The sequence below is a fragment of the Triplophysa rosa genome, linkage group LG7 (genome assembly GCF_024868665.1).
Source record: "Triplophysa rosa linkage group LG7, Trosa_1v2, whole genome shotgun sequence".
Taxonomy (NCBI): Eukaryota; Metazoa; Chordata; class Actinopteri; order Cypriniformes; family Nemacheilidae; genus Triplophysa; species Triplophysa rosa.
This window is the reverse complement of record NC_079896.1, coordinates 24,924,040-24,944,888: the sequence shown is the minus strand read 5'-3', so window position 1 is coordinate 24,944,888 and position 20,849 is coordinate 24,924,040. Positions and strand designations below refer to the sequence as shown.

At 38.4% G+C, this 20,849-nt stretch overlaps 2 protein-coding genes across 6 annotated transcripts in view; both read left to right on the top strand.

Annotated features, from left to right (window-relative positions):
• cep170ab (centrosomal protein 170Ab) overlaps nt 1–914 on the top strand; it is an 18,359-nt gene extending 17,445 nt beyond the window's left edge. The window contains exon 19 of the mRNA XM_057338092.1: nt 814–914. The gene's annotated coding sequence lies outside the window, so the exon portion shown is untranslated. The remainder of the gene's footprint in view (nt 1–813) is intronic.
• Nucleotides 823–20,849, top strand: pld5 (phospholipase D family, member 5). Of its 5 annotated transcripts, none has more exons than XM_057338095.1 (10): nt 823–1,097; nt 13,887–14,023; nt 14,181–14,364; nt 14,450–14,558; nt 14,817–14,944; nt 16,619–16,816; nt 18,041–18,192; nt 18,651–18,816; nt 18,934–19,012; nt 19,559–20,849. In XM_057338095.1, the coding sequence occupies exons 1-10, from the start codon at nt 930–932 to the stop codon at nt 19,768–19,770; spliced, it is 1,533 nt and encodes a 510-aa protein (XP_057194078.1). In that variant the 5' UTR covers nt 823–929; the 3' UTR covers nt 19,771–20,849. The 5 variants fall into 5 exon arrangements, with proteins under 5 accessions (XP_057194078.1, XP_057194077.1, XP_057194081.1 ...); XM_057338094.1 differs by having other exon boundaries at nt 19,517–20,849; XM_057338098.1 differs by having other exon boundaries at nt 18,629–18,816; nt 19,559–19,672.

The window sequence follows — 20,849 nt, the reverse complement described above, 5'->3', positions numbered from 1 at the left end:
CAATGTAAGTTAATGGTGGCCAGTAATGATTGGTGAGCAACATTCTTCAAAATATCTTCTTTTGAGTCAATCAGGTTGGCAATGACATGAGGGTGATTAAATGATGTAAAAATGTTCATTTTTGTAAACTATCCCTTTAAAGCTACTCAATAATAAGCAACCCAGACAGCTTGGTTGCTATTCTGTTTAGATTGACAGATCTCTAGTTAATAAAAAAATGAATGTTGCTTGACATTCGTCCCCTCAGTATATCACGAGGCCCATCAATATTGTGCGACATTTTGCTTATTTCTAAGATCATAATAAATTGATATGCTTCACAGATCACTGAGGAGAAAAGAGGTGCTAAGCAAAAGAGCAATAAAACAAGAACACAAGCGCTTCCTCAGTGTAAAGTTTTATTACAAAATCATTGCATCTCATCAGCCGGTAATATGGATGCATATTTGTTTTTGAATGAGTGTGCAGGCAAAGGGCGCTGAGCGTCTGGGTTGCGTCAAATGAATACTTCATTGAATTTCCCTGCAGCGGGACTTAATATGCAGTAATGGGTGTGGGAGTGTGCCGGGAGACTTTGGCAGTCATGCACACAAACACACACACAGGTGCACGTTTTAGGGTGTTTGCACCCACCATCCCACGCTTCTCTTAGGCAGAGTGCCCACTCAGAATTTTCCAGTCCCTCCCACCAGGGCAGGGAGACCCCTTTCAGCCAATGTGTAGAAATCCAAACAAATCAGTCTCCCTGAGACACACGGCTCATTCTAGCACAGACTCTAGCAGAGCTCAGACTGGCTCGTCGTCTCTCCCCAGGGTCGTCTTCTCTGTCTGGATCTGAACTGTATGGACAGATACAACCAGGCGAATGGGCGTACACCCGGAACGTTCCTTGGAGATCAAGCGCGAGATGCATTTTGATAGTTGGGAAAATGCAGGATAAGAGGTTTGTATCTGAGGGTCCGGGGCTAAAGGTTCAGCCCGAAATGGGGGTCTTCTCCTCTCCTCACACCCGGACGGGTAACACCATCTTCAGCGCCGTCCAACAGCAGGATTACTCGGCCATGATCTGGCTAAAAAGAAGAGATAAAATGGAACGGGTAAGCCTGAGTGCAGATATTGACAGTAACTGCTGACTGTTGCCCTTTTCCCCTCAGCACACGCGGCATCCACCTGTAACGCTGAATGCACAACACACACACGCTCCTGAACGTTCAGTTGTCTGCTGATTGGATTGTGTTATGATTACCATATAATTGCACATCATTCATTTACAGTCATGAGCGAATGTTTAAGTTCATATTTAAGATGACATGTTTGAGGCAATATTACATTTATTTTTGAAGAAACATGTTGCAGAAGTAATTGAGTCAGATGTTCAAGCTGCGATGATGCATCTTGTTACATGAACGTCGGCACAGATTTATAATGAAGTCTGTTTCTCAGAAATCAATCTCATTAAACGCACCCTGAAAGCTTTTAGTTAGGTCATGTTTTACATTTATGCATTTGGCAGATGCTTTTATTCAATGTGACTTACAGCGCGTTATGAAGTATAATGTTTTTCAGTATGCGTGTTTCCAGACTAAAAGTTTGAGCTGTCTTAAAATAAAATAACATTCCCTGACATATCTTAAAATGTGGTAATATTTAATTAATATTTTAATATTAATATTTTAGGTAATATTTTTCTAAAGCATCTTTATAAAAGCGACCGAAATATACTAAACAGGCATAGTCCTGGCATAGAGGGACAGTTCACCCAAAAATGAAAATTCTGTCATCATTTACTTGCTCACCCTCGAGTTCCAAATCTGTATAAATAACTTTGTTCTGCTGAACACAAAGGAAGGTATTTGGAAGAATGTTAGCAATTTTCAGTTCTGGGACATACTATAGTAGGACAAATTTAAATGGTATACAAATGCGTCCCAGAACGGTTTACTTTGCTTAATTTTTCAAAATATCTAATTTTGTGTCAACAGAACTGTTCCTTTAAGCAAAGCCTTGTCTGTGAAACCGGGCGAATCTGTAATTTCTGCTCCACTAGCAACACAAAATAGCTTATATGATAGATTTTTAAATAAAGTACTCAAATTTTCATTAATATTATGATAAAAACTGGAAAGAATGATTCTGTTGACACTACGTTATATTATTTTGCACAAAAAAAGTGAAAGTTGATTTCCAAAACATTGATTTCTATCTTTGACATGGCTTTACTCGGTTGATTTCAAAGATATCAAGGTTATACTTTCACAGAATATATGCTACATTATGTAGGATGAATTTTAGATAGGAAACATTAAATCACAAAAAAACATATTTGCTGGATTTTCACAGATAGGGTCACAAATTAGAATGGGACATTCTACAGTATATTTTATAGATTTAATTATACAATATTTTAATATAGACAAAAAAAAATAATAGTAATGTGTATGCACCGATAACACCGATATGATAGCCGATTATTACAAATAATATCTGCCGATAAATTAATATTTACATATAATGACTATTAACATTGAACATCAAACTGGTGATGTTTCTTAACATTTTCCATACACAGAGCACAAATTCATTGCATTTTTCTGTCCTCTTTTGATTGACAGGATATATCGGCCCTGATCATCGGCTGTTTTTAAACTATCGGGCAATAGTTTGACAAAATTGCTTTTATTGCCCGATACCGATTAGCCTCTCTAGTAATGTGAAAATATTTCATGACAACAGCATATTCCAGATTAATCACTCTAGACTTTTAGTCTAGCAAAATTTCTACGGAGCCCCCTGCGTTTTTTTATTGTGCAATATCGCTATTAGCAGTGTTTCCTACATCTTTGATTTTCTAAAAATGTTACTTTTTATCAATACAAATTCAAAGCTCAGAGTTCACCAAACATGAACTTTGAAACACTCTGAAATAAAAAACTATTTCACACGAGCTGCATTCACATACGTATGAATGAAAGTCAATGGAACATGACAGCACAATACCTCTTTCCCTATTTGTGTAGCACAAAATATGAATCCCATTCAATACACAATAAATGATGATGATATAAGTCAATTGTAAATGCTACACCATAGTAGTATTTGTTGCTTTTCATTGTATTATTTGGATTAAATATATAAATGTTATATTAGAGAATGTAATAATGTAATTACAATAATGCAAAATGCAAAACAAATTGTGATGTATGCATACAATGCTTTTCAACCGTATCTGCAAGCTTTCATATGAATGTTCAATTGACTGTAGAAAGCCCAACGTGTCATCATCCATACTTAAAAAATGCAGTAAAGCAGGGATTTCTTCATCCCTGTGTACTGTAGCATGCAGTCACATTTGGCTCGCTGGCTCTTTCTCTCTTAGTGAAACGAGCCACATGGGAGTTAGATAGAGGAAAGTGTGCTCTGCTCTGCCTTCGCCCATAAGAATTGATTACCTTCTTCTCTCTCTACCTTTGTTTCTTTGATAAAAATATAAATCTCGCTGCCTAAACCTTGGTGCCTTTTCCCAATTACACAAGCAGACCACTATACCTGAGAATATAGCAGGCATAGTGGTGTAAAGAAGCATTTGATCAAAGCGGATGTTTCTTTCCTTTCTTCCCTTTCACCGTGAGTCCTGCGGTTTAAATGAGATCTGTTTAACCGTGGGGCTTAAATCTTTTAGCACACGAGATGCTGGTGGGTGTTTAAAGTATTCTGGCCGAGAGAGACTCGTCCTCAGATAGTCTGATCAGACACATCTATTGTTAGGCCCCCGAGTAAACATAATCTTGGGTTATCTTTTGCTATACTTGACCGGTATAGCAAAATCTTCTGAAATACAAAAGCAAATATTCAAATTGATTCATACTCATTAAGATCAAACGCAAACGTGTGCTTTCACTTTGAAGCAATTATGCTGCATTCATTTTCATAATCATGTATAACTATAAAGACATGTTTATGTCTCTGAATTCTATGGTAATTCTTGCTTTATTCAAATTCTGTTGTAAAAAGGACCGACATTTAGTCATCTTCATGTCATTCCGAACCTGTATCATTTCTTCTGCAGAACACTAAACGAGATATTTTGAAGAATGTTGGTAACCAAACATTGGTCCCCATTGACTTTCATTGTGAGACATTTCTCAAAATATCTTCTTTTGTGTTCCACAGAAGAAAGTCACATACAAGTTTCGAACAACATGAGGGTGAACACATTTTGACAGAATTGTATTTTTGGGAGAACTGTCCCTTTAACAAAAAGCAATTTGGTAGAACATATGGTTCTGTTTAATATTTTATTATAGGCAGCGTTACCTGGTGCGCTTTCTTCAAGAACATATAGAGGTGAATTATTAGATTAATGTGGTGATTTAATATTATGCTGTCATCAGTTAAGTTGTACATGGATCAATTTAGCTGTTATTAAGAGCTACAAAGACAGAAGATAATTATGAGTTCAAGGACAGAACAGCTCTGAGTAAAGCTTTTACGATTATTTGGAAATTTGATAAAATAGAGTCAACATTAATATTGTCATGACTGTGCGTGAACCGAGACTCAATTGCGGGAAATGAATAGGTCTTCATTGAAAAGTTTCCACAAGAATCCACCAAGAGACACCGGTCAAGTGAGTCCGAGGGGAGAGGACTCGACCCGACGGCACTCACGGGAGAATCTGAAGTAGACCCAGTCCGGGAGATTCTGTCCCATGAAGGGATAACGCACGGCGGGGAGAACCCTCGACCCGCCGGCCGATTCTTCAGAGAGGTGGTCGCTGGTGAACCGATAGCCGGAGTGAAGAGAGCAGGATGGTCCGGGACGCCAACGGAAACTATGGGAAAACAGGGCTTGAGAACAAGGGAACTAGGCACTGGAGACTTGGACTAAAGGAATAATACCAGAGAGTTTAACTAGAGACTACCCCAAACTGAGAGGGGAAAACGACTAGACTAGACTAGACTAGACTAGGTCAGGAAACAACTGCATATCAAATATGATATGACTCGAAGGTTAAATTTTAAAAATATAATTTTTATTAACGATATTAGTCTAATATAAAAATGAATTGTAGTTAAACATTGGCTTAGTTGTAAAATGATTACTGTTGCCAAGCAACGTAGCAATTTGATGCGATAATACACTGTAAAAATGCTTGTTAAAGGGACATTTCACCCAAAAATTCTTTCATCATTAACACACTCAGGTTATTCAAAACCTGTATAAATTTCTTTGTTCTGCTGAACACAAAGGAAGATATTTGGAAGAACGCTAGCAATTTTCAGTTCTGAGACGTCATTTACTGCCATAATAGGAAATATTTAAATGGTAGTCAAAGGTGCACTAGAACGGTTTGCTTTCCAAAATTCTTCAAAATATCTCATTTTAGTAGTACTTTAGTATTTACTATAGTAGTCAATGATGTGAAATGAAGTTGTGAAATGGTGATTTTGTAACATCAAATGTAACAATCATATAAATCAATGTACTGTTATGCTTTAACTGGGCCTCATCCAATCAGATTTTAGTCAATATTTTGTCTTCTTTTTTGTTGTAATAAGAGTTAGTCCGTTTCAACTTGACACTAGTGATTCCAATATTTCCTTTCCACAAATCTTTGAATCTAATTTCATGATCCAGTAAGAAAGATTGTATTCGAAACACTGCGAGGCATTTTCAGGCTTAGAAGATGGAACTAATATAAATCACTCAAGAATGTTCCAGCCTTTAATACTTTCTTCATTATTTTTTCATTCTTTCTAATAATGTGTTTTCAATACCAGTACAGTCCTTGTGTGAGTCACTGGTGTGGAAACCCGCCCATTAATATCAATTCCTGACCTTCCAGTGCAACCCGCTGCCCCATTTCTGCCCTTTTATCAAAGTCAGCCTGACTGTGTGATCTTTCCTGGAGTTTAAAGTGCGATATCCTGCAGACAGGAGCACGGCACACACACTGAACACTCGTGCGTGTTTGACGCCCACACACAAACACTGACCTTAAACCGCACAAGGGTACGGCTCGCACTCAGCGGGTGGCATGGGGCAGGAACGTGAAACGGGGTTGTTTCAGACACTCTTTAAAATCCCAGCCGATCTTTATATGAAATAATAACCCACGGAAGCGTGTTGTTGTAGTCAGATTGGGTTTCGTTGTTTTGTGTGGTGTGAGATCTCATTTCACAGTGGACAGCGAGGGCAGTCACTGGAGCAGGTAGAGGGTTCCTAATGAGTCTTAAGGGAGCCAAAAGGTCCCTTAATGATGTGGCGGAGATGTTGCTGTCGAATCGGATGATGCGGCTGTTGAGGTCCTGGATGATTTTTATAAGGATGCTTAGAATGCCAACCGCCTGAATTTTGACACTCGCTTTTACTGGGAAAGACAGATTTAGCCGTTGTAAAGTTTAATTATGGTTTCTGTTTACCATAATCAAATTGTGGTAAAGTGTAAATCTCAGGGGTGAAATGTTGGCAGTTTCATGTCCTCAAGGAGTACATCGAGACCAATGCATGACCTTGATTTAGAAAAACTTCAGGTGAACTCTCTAATTATTAAGAGTTTGTGTTTATTTATATGGCAAATAAAGTCACACAGAAAATTTCACACATTTATGTGAAACATATGTGAGCTATAAAGGAAAAATGCCATTTTGTCATTATGACTGAAAATACTTTCATTATTTTCTCACCCTCATGTCATTTCAAACCGGTATGGGTTTCTTTCTTCTGTAGAACACAAAAGAAGATATTTGGAAAAATGCAACATTGGCCCCCATTGACAACACAAAACCACTGGGACATTTTTCAAAATATCTTCATTTGTGTTCCACAGAAAGAAGAGTCGTATACAGACTTTGAATGACATGAGGCTGAATAAAATTATTGGCTAAACTGTCCCTTTAACTGTTTTAAAAAGAGTGCATTTGCAATTTTACCTTTTGTTTAATTCTTACACTTTCAAAAATCATTCTTCAAAAAAATCATAGATAATTTGACTTTGTACTAGAAGGGTACAGTTAATACTTTAGAGACTAATGTCCACTTCTAAATTCCAAAATATCTGATCTTGGAAACCATTAGAGAAACCGAAGATTGGTTTTGTGTTTACAGTGTTTCAGCACTTATAAATGCCAAGGCCCAAAATAAGTTTCGCTTCTGGCTGTAATGGTCCTCTGTGAAAGAGGGACAAACTCGTTTCTATTATATATTACACAGACTGCTGCATCTGTCCCGGGAGACATGACTCGCCTACTGTCATCTGGACCAACAGGCCACCTTTGTCTCTCTCTCAGTTTAAAATTCAGTCGTTTCCCAGAGGAAAATGTTATTGCACAGAGGTTGCTCTTCGTTGCTTGGGAGATTTGATGGAGAGAGTTCTTATAGTTGTGTTTAGTCTTAGATGTTTCTTCTAAAATTGTTTAAAAATAGAAACTGCTGAAAACTGAGAAATGAGACTGCTGTTAAATTACATGAAGAGTATGAAGGTGTAAAATGAAAGGGGAGGTAATAATCTGGATTTGGGAAAGTTTGATAAGACATGTTCGAGTTCATATTGAGAGCTTCAATAATATTGACTTTTAAAAGCAGGCTTGACAAATCTGAGCTCAGTTTGAGACATGGTTGAGATCTCTTCTGAAACTAGATATTTGTGAGGTTTCTGACTATTTTTCTCAGGTGAGATATCTGAGACGCAGCATCCTTAGCAAAATATTCCATTTGCACTCCATTTATTCTCATCAATGTCTAGGAGAAATAATTGAGCTATTAAAAATTGAGCTATTTATGATTTTTCTGTGGTATTGCTTTTATTTCCCAAAATGTGTTGAATCAGTACAGTACTCAAAATGGACTGACAATAAAAATAAACTACATTTCATTATCTGAACAAAATGTAAGCGATGCTTGCCTTAAATGATGAGATAACGTATTTACGAAATGCTCTCTAGCAGTTTGTCTGTTTAGGGCTACTGTAGAAACAACATGGCGAATTCCATGTAAGGGGACCCGCGGTGTATGTAGATAGACATCGCTCATTCTAAGCTAATAAAAACATAACGCTTCATTATGTAAGGTCTTTATACACCTCTGAACACATAGTTAGATTATATTGCATTTCTATCAATAGATCCTTCAATTACAAAAAGCACTTTTAAAAACTCAGAACCCAAATGCCAGAGTGGGTTGTAGGTGGTTGCCAGGGTGCTGCTATGTGGTTGCTAGGGTGTTTTGGGTGTTTATTGTAAAGTGTGTAGTTCAAGTGTAAATAGTCTTAGCTGGTTTAGATTGATCTTGCTGGTCACCCAACATGCAGTAATCTGGAACAAACCAGCATAAAGACCAGCACAACCTCTTTTTTTTCCTGGCTCACTCTTTTTTCTTAATGATTTGTCTGCAAAGGCATCCATATTGCATAATGCATGTGTTTATTAAAATTCCCTTTTGAAACACAAGAAACATTCTTCTCCTCTGCTCTACTGTATGTTCAGTGATGATGCACAGTGACTTGCAGTTGTGTGTAAATGCAGCAGCTGTGCAGTGATGGAGTGGTCAGGTCAGAGTTTTGAGATGAGGAGCTCAGCTCTATCTAATGGATATCGTGCTGACTGTGACCTCTCTTCCAACTTACTGTTATGTGTCCAGGTTCATTTCTTGTTACATTTTGAATGTAAAGTAATGCAAGGGAAACGCAAGAGCGCGAGCTTACTCAAACTGTGCTGTGTATAGTCATAATCACAAAGGATGGAGAGCATAAGTACATACGGGCTGAAGTATAAGCAATGATAAAAGTCCCAGTGAGGCAGGTCAGCCGTATCTCATGAGTATAGACAGTAATTACAGTGCATACGTGAGATGAGATTCAGCAAATGCCTCCTGCTGTAGGCGCTGTGTGTTTTATTTCTGCCTATATACACTGTACCATGAATGTGTATAGATTGAGCCCAGAGGAAATGGTCGTTTAGAGACTTAAAGGCAAATGTAAGAATTCTATCATTTATTCACCCTCATGTTGTTTAAAACCTGTATGTGACTCTTTACTCTGTAGAACACAAAAAACGATATTTTGAGAAATGTCTCTGTGGTTTTGTGTCTATACGATGGAAGTTAATGGGGTTCAACCAACATTGTTCAAAATGTCTTTTTTGTGTTCTGCAGAAGAAAGAAAGTCATACAGGTTTGAGCAAATGATGACACAATTTTCATGTTTGCATGAACTATCCCATTTGCAGAAAGAAGATTTTTAAGATGTCCCGTCTTCCATGGGAGGGTCCTCTGAATCCAAGGTTGCCCGAGTTGCTCTGACTGTCTCGCTTGATAGATTAGTTCACAAGCTTGCCAGGCAGTTGTAAGGATGCTGAATTATTTATACCGTGAACGTGTCAAGCTCATTGGGGTTTGTGCCGGACTCTCCGTCCAACGTGACGGAAGAAAGAGAGAGAACATCTTCGAGATGCTCGGAGCCAAAGATTTATGTTTTATAACATGCTTTTTTTCTCGTGTCCTCCCGCTGAAGCCAAATCAATTTCACTGTGCTGGGAGAGTTTTTGCTTCACAGGGCAGGTGTGGAGGATGCAGATGGGAGGGGGCTAGTTTTGTCTAAGCCCAGCATTGGATGTTTCGAGAGAGGGTGGGGACCGTATCGCTCTCTCTCTCTCTGAATCACTATGGAGTTAAGGAGAGAAAAGCACACACATATACACGCAGCCAGCAGGAGGATGCCTGAGCTGAAACGAAAAGCACGCTATCTGTTAACCACGATCTCATCGCGGAGACGTGCACACCCATCACGGCGATGAGCGTAAGGGAGAGGCAGAGTGGGACACGTTACCAAGGAGACTGAAACGATGGCTTGTACTGGCTACTCGATTTCCTGAAGTCAGAAAGAACTTAGAGCTGTAATGCCTGGCTCTGCCACTCAGGAGAACACCATGAAGGTGAGAAGAACTTCATCTTTTGACCATCGACAATCCAACACAAATCGTGCGCTGCCATCGGTGGCTGGGTTAAAGATTAATATGGAAATTGTGTGAATCTCACAAAAATGTCAAGGAACGCATGGGTCCTTCAGTTTGATCAATGATCAAATGTAGAAATTATGTTTCGTGTAAAGACAATGATGCTTTCTTTGATGTATCGTTTATTTTATTTATATTATTTAATAAGGGGTGTGGTCACTGATTGGTTTAGTTGCCAGCCCCTTTTAATTGAATATCTTCATGGATTGGTCCATACCGTCGGAATCATGGTTCGCCTATTTAGTTTTACCAGGCGTGAACAAAACATTGTCTTATTAATGAGTAAATACCTAAAAGCAAGTTGGCATTTGTCGTAACAGTTTTTTTTAAATGAAATGAATGAAAGAAAAGTGCGCGTAATTGGCAAATCATCCTATGGTCCTAAATATAGGCAGGTACTTGACCAAATGAAGGACAGTCTTGAAATATAAAAATGCAATTTTGTCTTTTTTTCATCTTGTTTTAAAGCTAAAGGGGAAATGTTTTGGAATAAAGATTTATCGTCTCAAGTACAACCAGGTTTACAGTACAAGTCTGACTAAGCTGTATTTCAGGAGTTTTTGATTGTGTGTCAGAATCAGAACGCTCGACTCGGCAAGACTGTACTTTGAAAAGCAGCAGATAAGGTTGGAAGGAGCAGCGCGTTGAAGTGTCAATCAAACGTGTCCGCTCGGGCAGCTCCGTGCAAACACAGCATTAATTTGACAGTATTTCCCTTCAGACCAGGAAAGCATAAGACTTTCTGTGTTTTCTGACAACTCTAATCCCCTAATCACCACTGGAAAACAACTTACAGTGCAAGAAATCAAAGATAGACTGTATCTTTCGATTAAAAACAAGGTATGAGGAGATCTGAAAAATCTATATCACTATACAGTACATACTCTTGCCATCTCTGCTCCTGTCCGTACGGAGAACCAAAGATTTCTTTGATATCTCAATTATTTCTCTTAGACATCTATGAGATTAAATGGAGAGCAAATGGAAACCTTTGATTTTGGTGTCTCGGATATTTTTCTTGAGAAAGAAATCTCACAAATGTCTCCATTAGAGTATCAGAAGAGATCTCAACAACGTCTCAAACTGAGCTCAGATTTGTCAAGTCTGCGGTCAAAGGTCAATATTATTGAAGATCTCAATATGAACTCAAACATTTCTCATCAAATTTAATCAAATTCAGATTATTTTACCTCTACAGTACATTCATTTTACACCTCCAGTTAACATAACAATTGTCTCATTTGTTTGTTTTTACCTCTCCTGAACAATTTCAGGAGAATCATCCGAGACTAAGTTGACACTAATAAAAGCAATATACAGCAAAACTTTTATGCGTCATGTAAAAACATATTAAACATTGAAATATCAACTTGCTATTCAAATTTCCCACATGTGACCACAGTACTGTTTGTCATATATTGTTGGAAAAATAGAGTAAAGTCCATATTAACTGAAAGCCAGGGTTTCAAAAAAGAACAGACGACTAACCAATTTCACACTAAACGGGTAACACCTTTTAGAAGGTGCATCAGTCTGCAGCCTTTCGATCCGTACACCCCGCTCTTTAATTAAACTTCACTTTGCTCGTGTCCTTCTGAGTGAAAAGATGTACATGTCATTCAGCAGACAGCTGTGCACCCCATTCAGAGGGCCGACAGATGGAATTAGAGACTCTCGGGAAAGATAACGCTCAGTAAAGCTGACGTGCTTGCAAAAAACAAGTTGCAAGTGTGCACTTTTTGGAGGGAAAATTAAAACTCCCACAACTCGCCGCATTTTAACCCATGGCCACATTCATGTTTATAGACATTTGTCTCGGTTTTATGCTGCTGTTTGTTTACAGAGGTTTGTTTGTGGATGCTAAGCACACACACACACTCCAAACAACAGTTTATCTGCCTTCATACCCGGGAAAAAAACACAGGCGCAGAGCATATGGTGAAATCTGACAGCAATGTTCTGTCATTCTCGAAGTCTCTGAATGTAATTACAGGAGGGAAATTAGTTCAGAGCAGAAATGCAAAAGCACAGGCAGGCACAGATATCTGGAACGCCATAAAACTTTACCTGCATGGCAAATGTAACCTGTCATTGAACCATAACAGAAATGCGGGTGAGAATGGGGAAAAATCACCACTCTCCGTATGGAAGATTCAGTTTAAAGAGCGTTTTGCTAGTGGCACTGCCTGTTTATCTTTTTTTAGTACATATCTGAGATATCCGGACCAGAGGATAACTTTTAAACATGATCCATCTTATTCAACTTGTGCGACTGAATGTAATCTTAACAGAAAATGTCAGATATTTTGGTATATTCCTGATAAAATACAAAGAAATAAACTGGGGGCACTGTCAAGAACACTGAGTATACTGACTCGCCTTAAAGGAAAAGTAAAAATATCTGTATTCCTGTAAAATACAAAACGCTAAATTAAGAATTGTAGATGTTGTTTTTCTTTATGCCATAACAATGAATGATGATTTTAGGGTCATTTTGATTTTTTTTAAATCACCATATCAAGACTGACTGTTTTTATTATTATGCCATATTGCAGTGTTTATAATAAATTATTTATCCGGGCGGTCATTGTTTTTATTTATCCGTGTGCCCTCATAATCTTTAATCAAAAATATTAACATCCCCTCCAAAATGACGTTTCTTTGCATGACATGCAGTATGTCCAATGGCCAGGCCAATTTATATAAATCAAATTGAATTGAATCTTATAAAACGGTCATTCCATATGCGCAGCAAGGTTTCAGAAAATAAAGTCAATAAAATGCTATTTAGGCTATGTAATGCGGTCAGCCGTTATAAATCGGGGTATTTTATAACGGCTTAGAACTCGGCTCAGCCAATCAGAATCAAGGACCAGAACTGACCGTTCTATAAATGTCTTTATTCACCAACACAGTATCATTCAGCAACAGTGGTGTTTTGTTAAAAATGGCATTTGTAGTCTTGACAATTTGAGTTTTATAAATATAATTTTCAATAGCTTTCTCTAAAGTGATTTATAGTGTTGTATTACTACAATTTAATGTAACTTCTTGTGCTTAATGACTGCAGCCATTTTGTTAATGAAATAACGCATCAGACTGTAAAACGCAATGTATTATGCCTAGCAGTTAAAACGTGAGCCGATAATTACATTACTTACTGTTCTAATATCTCTGAGAGACATATAGTGACATCCAAAAATAAACTTATTGGTCTTTTGAACCAAATCTTTCCAATGAATTGGTCTGAACGATTCGTTCACAAATCAGACTCTGTTGACCGAATCTATCTTATGACTTTTGGAAAATTGGAAATATAGTATTTAAATCATAGGGTTCACCCAAAAACGAAACATTCTGTCATTAATTAACCTCTAGTTGTTCCAAGCCTGTATACATTTCTTTGATCGGTTGAACACAAAGGAAGATATTTGGAAGAATGTTAGCAATTTTTCAGGTCTGAGGCACCATTGACTACCATAGTAGGAAAAATTAAAATGGTAGTCAAAAGTGCCACCGAATTTTTGCTTTCCTACATTCTTCAAAATGTCTTTTGTGTTCAACAGAACAAAAATAATTACACAATAAATTTTCCTACTATGGTAGTGAATGGTGCCTCAGAATTGTCAGTTGGTAACATATTTTCAAATATCTTTTCTTGTGTTCAACCGAACAAAGAATTTTTAACAGGTTTGGAACAACTAGAGGGTGAGTAATTCATGACAGAATTTTCCTTTTTGGGTGAACTATCCCTTTAATGTGATACATAAATGGCGCTTTTGCTTTCCTTGTACACAATGACAAATTTTGGGTGCCGAACTATTCCTCTGATTAATAAGAAATCTGAAACCCCTGTAATATTTGTGTGTAATGCAGTCCCAGCAGAAGTGCATCGCTGTGTTCGCGCTGGTCTGCTGTTTCGCCGTCTTGCTGGCTCTGATCTTCTCTGCTGTGGACGTCTGGGGAGAGGACGAGGATGGAGTCACTGAGGAAAACTGCAGCAAAGATTGTCGGTAAGAACGAGACAATCCTCATAGATCACACTGAGAGATGTTATTAGTTGTGTTAACTACCTTCATCTTATCGTCAAACAGCAGTTTATTTAATATGACTTAAGAGTGAAACTACTTGTCTTTTAAAGTCTACCTGGGATGATTTATGTGCTCTTAGTATCGTCCTTGTTGAGAACATCCCAGGAGAGCTGTCCTTCAACTCCAATAGCACAACTCATCTCTCTCTCACTTTGGGTCTCAACCAACTTTTGGACAAAGCCAAGCTGTCTGTCGAGATAGTATCACCACAATGGGCCCTGACGTCCAGCGATCAGGGGTCGCGGCTTTATCCTGCCTATCAGGTTAGTTACTCAACAGCTGAGGTACTTCATCGACTTGCATTGCAAACTGTATATCCATTGTTCTACCATGTTGGTTTTTCCATAGGGTCAGTTTTTGTTTCAGAGACTGCTAAGTCTGAAATCTCGAGGTGTCAGATTAAAGATCGCCAGTGACCAGCCCAACTCCACTGAGCTGAAAGGCATGACCGACCGCTGTAAGTGAACTCAGCTGAACTCGTGTGTCTCTCCGCGATATGTTTTGTTGTGCATCGATTTCTGTCTGCCGTGGAATGAATACAACGCTAAAGCAAAAGCTGTGACATCGCCCATAAATCCATCTGTCAAACATAACTCCTTAGACTTTCCCAGCTCTACACCCACAAGGTCAAATACACTGAACGTGCAATGAATGACAGTTAGGTGAGGTTGAGAGCTTGATGGTTGACCACATGCCGTGTCTGTTTCCCACTCAGATGCAGAAGTGCGCTACGTCAACATGACCGCCTTCACCAGAGGAAGACTCCTGTCCTCTTTTTGGGTGGTGGACAGGAAGCACATTTACATCGGCAGTGGCGGCATGAGTTGGAAGGCGCTGTCCAAGGTACCTGATTTCCGACGATCATCAATTTGATAAACCTTATACTCAAAAATTGTCATTACTTTAGCTAACAAAGTATAAAACCACTTAATAAAGTAATAGCATGAGCAAACCCTTGAATAAAACCTTTCAGATATGTGTGAAATGAAAGGCTTTGGCTATAAAATGTACATTTATCAATTATATCCAGACGATGTACGCCACTTCTTGCTTTAGTCTCTTCCGACATCTTCACCTCCTCACCTTACATATCTTGGCTTTTATGTTCTTCTCCTTTCATTAGAAGTCCCATGGGGGTTAAACGAGAGCTCGAATTGAGTTTCCTCCTTCCGCCAAGAGTTAAGCTCTTGAATTACTTTATCCTGAACCTCTTATATGGCCTTGTGATCTTGTGAACCAGACATAGACTGCCAATCAAAAGTTTAGGGTAATTTAACTCAAATGTTTCTCATGATCTATAAACAAATTAGATGAAAACGTGTATATAATCGTGCCAACCTATTCTTTTATTTTACTACAAAACTAAGATTTTATTTTAAAGTCGGCATGCAACGGAAGTAACGATCCGTATCGTGACGCATATTCAAGTTAAACTGGGTCTGAGAGAAGATGCAGGGCGGGACTTGATTTCCCACATCGAGAACTGATTGGATCGTTGGAAGATCGCAGCTTTGCTAATAAAATGGAGGCAGATTTGAATGCTAGTTTGCAGTACGCAAGTTGAGTTCCTCAGAGATGACGTTTTTTTGTAGGCCAACCCGGATAAAACAAATCACAAGTGGGTTATAACTGGTGTGTTTCATGTCATAGATTAAAACGTGGATCTATTTAGAGGTTTTGTTAACCACAGACCTTATATTTCAGGCGATTTAGCAAAAACCCATTCAGAAAACCCATAGACTTTGGGGTGGTGGAACCGGAAGTCTCGCTTCCCGGGTTTGCATACAAAAGTACGTCATCTCTGAGATACTCCATAGTGGAAGATTATTCCTCACTGTACTCACCATCGGCACCCACCTATGAAAAAAGCTCCGCCCTCATGCCATTACTTGTGACAGGAAGTCGTTTTGAAGGGGGAGAGGAGGTCAACGTTTCAGGGCACATGAATTAAAAAAAAAAAGAAGTGCACAGATAAGTCACTTATTAAAAAAACCATACAATATCAATTGGACACCTTAATGAAGTTATGTACGTATATGAGAAATGACTTTATTATATTTAGAAATGCATCTAGTAAAAATTAAAAAAGAGCTCATTTACATAGACGTCATTGCAAAAATGGCTTTCTAAAGGTCTGTAAACAAAGTCAGTATGACTCATAAGGCTCATATATCCATACAATAGCTCTGTTGTGAGGAACAGAGTCAGACTGAGATTTAAACAGCTTGTCAAACCTAATGCCCCCTGCTATATATCATCTGAAAGTTACCCTGGAGGGAAAATATTGGCCTTTTCATCACACAACGTTTCTGTACAGCTTTAAAAGGCTTTAAAAATAGTGCACATATCCTGTAGACTTTTAGATTTCTATAGTGCTTTATGCATTTTTTATGCCATTTTATGCATTTTTTATGCAATGATGGTAGTAAACATCACTGCAACATCTCAAAACCTTCAGAGGTATTGTGATTCTGTCATTTTGTTGTTTTTTTACATCTGATGCATGTTCTTTTTCAGCTCAAGGAGCTTGGAGTTATAGTGTACAACTGCAGTTGTCTAGCTATGGACCTGCACAGGATCTTTGCTCTCTACTGGCAGCTGCAGCACAGAGACTACATCCCTTCAATCTGGTCCAAGAGAGTCACAGCCGTGTTCAGCAAAGATGAACCACTTGAGCTCAAGCTCAACAATACAGACGCTTACGCATACGTATCGGTGAGATCCTTCTTCACATGTTCCATCTTTGTCTGACTTTGGTGATCTCTCGGTGTTAGACTGGGGATAGTTGTCGCACAAAAACAGATATTTTACAGTGATACTCCACCCTCAAGTTGTTCCAAACCTGTATGAATGTCCTTGTTCGTTTGAACACAAAGAAAGATATTTGGAAGAATGTTAGCAGCTTGTTTGTTCTGTTGAACACAGAAGAAGATATTTTGAGAAATGTAGATCCTGGGGCACCTTTGACTACCGTTTTAATTGTTTCTACTATGGTAGTCAATGCGCACCAGAACTTTGAGTTGAACATTCTTCTAAATATTTTTCTCGGTGTTCAACCAAACAAAGACATTTATACAGGTTTGAAACAACTTGAGGGCGAGTAATTCATGACAGAATTTTCATTTTTGGGTGAAGTGTCCTTTTAAAGGACGTTGGTAACCAAATGACATTTGCTCCCATTGACTACCACTGTATGGACACAAAACCACTGAGACATTTCTCAAAATATCTTCAATTAAGTTTTGCACTAGAACAAAAATCATATACAGGTTTTAACCAACATGAGTGTGAATAAAATCATTTTCATTTTTGGGTGAAGTATCCCTTTAAAACCTTTATGGCCTAAACGATGATTCATTCTCAGTACAGCATAATCCATTTAGCCTGCATAATGAAATATAAACTTCAGATTAATATGAATTTAAATGCGTATATTTCAGTGTGCATATATTACTGTAACAATACTGCATGTAAAAATGATGAATTTATAACAACATTTCTTTTGACATATTACTGCACATGTAGAGACTGCTGTAATTATATATTCATTCTTCATACAATTATTTGCATGCAAGCGATTGGTTACAGCAGATATAATATGATTAAAGGAAAGATCATTCGCTGCGCAGGTCATTTATCCCGTCGAGTCTTCTATTCCACCACACACAGGGCATCTGACTCTAATTGGAGCGTAATGAATCCCGACTCTCTTCGAGCCAAACAATTTTTGCCCAAACACATCTGAAACATCCATCATCCCTTCTAATGAATCGAGCTGTAAAATGTTACAGGCTGTAGGGAGTCATTTCCAGCTCGCTGATAAGGTTTCTTCTCTGACAGTGATGTATGCACACATACTGCTATGTCGATGCTGGTTATCTGAGCTCACAAAATGAAAGCGAGCAGGTTTCAAAAACTGCATCTTTTATCATTCGCCAGACGTCGCCAGAGCTCTTTTGCCCAAAGGGTCGAAGCCGTGATATAGATGCCATCCGGCACCTTATCCGAGAAGCGAGGAGATTCGTCTACATCTCTGTAACAGATTACCTGCCCTTAGTGAACCGCAGCTTGAGAGGATCTGCGATTATAAGGTAAGGCGGCTTTTCACAGAATCCTTTATTATTTCCTACACTGTAAAAATGCCTTTTAGAATGTAAGTTCTTGTATTTAATATTGTAGTATTTTTGCCGTTCAAATCTTTAGAACTATCAGTTAGTTCCGGATTGCTACTTATGCATTCATGCATTTGGCAGATGTGTTTTTTTTAATCGATTTACAGTCCATTGAAGTCATACATTTTACTGTATGTGTGTTGCCTGGGGATCAAACCATGACCTTCGCGTTACTAACGCAAGGCTCCACCAATTGAACCACAGGAACACATAAGGCATCCCGAGAGCATCATCACACTTATATTGCCCGTGGCCTTGTGTCTACGATTAAATCACAGCTGATATACAGCCATAACACATAACATCTTAGTTGTGTGACATTGCTTTTATATTAAAAACGCTGTGTATTGTGGAGTTTTGTTTTGTTTTCGCACCAGATATTGGTCACCAGTAGACGAGATGCTCCGAGAGGCCGCAGTTCTGAGAAAGGTCAAAGTTCGTCTCCTGATAAGCCTGTGGACACACACACACCCGCTGACCTTCAACTTTATGACATCAATGCAGGCGCTGTGCACAGGGCTCCCCGGCTGCTCTGTCGAGGCGGTGAGGAAAGAATCTGAAGGATTGATCCCTTGATATAATTACATGCATATACATGCAGACACATCTTTAAATATACAGTATTATGATATACGGGTGCACGTGTTTGTTTTGATTTAGAGATTTTACAGAGGCAAGGAACAGACGGGAGGAATAAATGAGAATAAATTCATGGTGACAGACAACGCGGTATACATAGGTATGACTATTACTCCCTCTCTCTCTCTCTCTCTCGCTCTCTCTCTCTGTTACTCGCTCTCAATGTCAGGTTCAATTCATTTTGCCTTATTGGCATGAAAAACAACAAACAAACGTATTGCATATTTCCTCTGTATTTGCCCAGGATGACATTTAATTCATTTAACACATGTTTTTGAAGATTTTTGCAACAATGGTGAATCTTGTCGCACTACATGGGGCAAGTTGTCACATTGTGAATCTGCCATGACATCGCATATTGTGGGTTATTTAATGGCTTTTCAGCAACAATAAAAATAACTATGAAACAGAAAGATTTGTTTTGCCCAACAGATATTGTTCAAAAGAAACGCGTGACAACATGCCCCAATGACAATACGACACTTTGCTCCAACTTTACATTTATAAAAAACGCAGACGGCTGCAACCAATTTAGTCATGCACCGTTTAGCGTATACAAACGTATTGTTTATAGACATTAATATTGAAATTCTCTGTTGATAAGGGAATCTGGACTGGGTTGGCAGTGACTTTGCGTTCAATGCAGGAGCCGGTCTGGTGATTCAGGAATCGCAGAGCCAGCAGCAGGACGGTCAGAACTCTATTGTAGAGCAGATGACGGCTGTATTTGAAAGAGACTGGTTTTCACCCTACACAATAAGCCTGCAGGCTGGCAAGAACATCGTGCAGGAGAGCCAACACACGTGGCAGAAAGTACAGGCTCTGAAGACAAAACCAGAGAGCAGAGAGAGTGATTGAGCGCAGGGAATCTTTCTAAAGCGGAACCAAGAAGCAAAGCACACAGTTGTGCCTCCGAACATCTGGGCCATGACACTGAACATCTGACTCTTTAAATCCTGTCAATGGAACTTAATTATTAGTGTGTACTCTCATTTTTACATTACAACAATTTCAATAAAAACAAATTCCTGTATTACAGGATGGTTAGGTAATGCATGCTTATTTAGATAAGCAAACTCTAGTAGCTGTTGACTGTGCAAATAGTCAACATTCATGAACTCAATATTCAAAGACTTTCCAAACCAAAATATTCAGACTTGAGGCTGCTCAAGGAGGATTTTCAAGAAAGGACATTGCCAAACGTTTATATTTGTTTTTCATGAAATGCTTCACTGGGATCATTAACAGAATTTTTTTTAATTCATATTTTTTATAAACCAAAAACTCAAGAAACATTTTGATTAGTACAGTAGTATGCAGTATACAGCCTTTACATACTGTATACTGTGCACCATTTCTTTCTGTTTGAGTAGACATTATAGCACCTATACACTGTGTACATATATAAAATGTTTACATCATGAGGCATGCACAGCATTTTGAAGCTTGAACTATAATATCACTTGCACAAAATAATTTTCACGTGGAATGCAAGCTAAGCTTACACCCTTTAAATATAGCTTTATAGAATAGCTTTTTATATATCATTTATTATATGACATTTTAATCTCAAAAATCTTTATCGACTGCTTTTTGCTGCCCTTCTACAGGTCACATGACTTAGATTTCTCTGCAGTTTGTGGCCTGATGCTAATAGCATGTCTTTGCCTTATATATGCTGCTATAAACCGTATCTGTTGTCGTTTTCTGGATGACTACCTCCTATTATACAATGTATCTTATGATATACTCCATACGTATATATTACTATATGAAACTGCTTGCTGTGGCATGGGTAATATTTTGGACCGAGTTATATTGCAATGTGCATAATGGTTTTCTTACATGGAATGAAAACATCATACGAGTATAGCACCCTGACTGACTGTTATAATTAAATATTAAAACGTTCATTAAACGTTGACTGCTGGTTGTAA

What these genes read in the sequence shown, in the direction of transcription:
- pld5 (XM_057338094.1), top strand. Translation starts at nt 930, where the DNA reads ATGCAGGATAAGAGGTTTGTATCTGAGGGTCCGGGGCTAAAGGTTCAG. An exon ending in GGCTTTATCCTGCCTATCAG is followed by an intron (nt 14,365 to 14,449) that starts GTTAGTTACTCA and finishes GTTTTTCCATAG; the next exon opens with GGTCAGTTTTTGTTTCAGAG. An exon ending in AGACAACGCGGTATACATAG is followed by an intron (nt 19,013 to 19,516) that starts GTATGACTATTA and finishes TCTGTTGATAAG; the next exon opens with GGAATCTGGACTGGGTTGGC.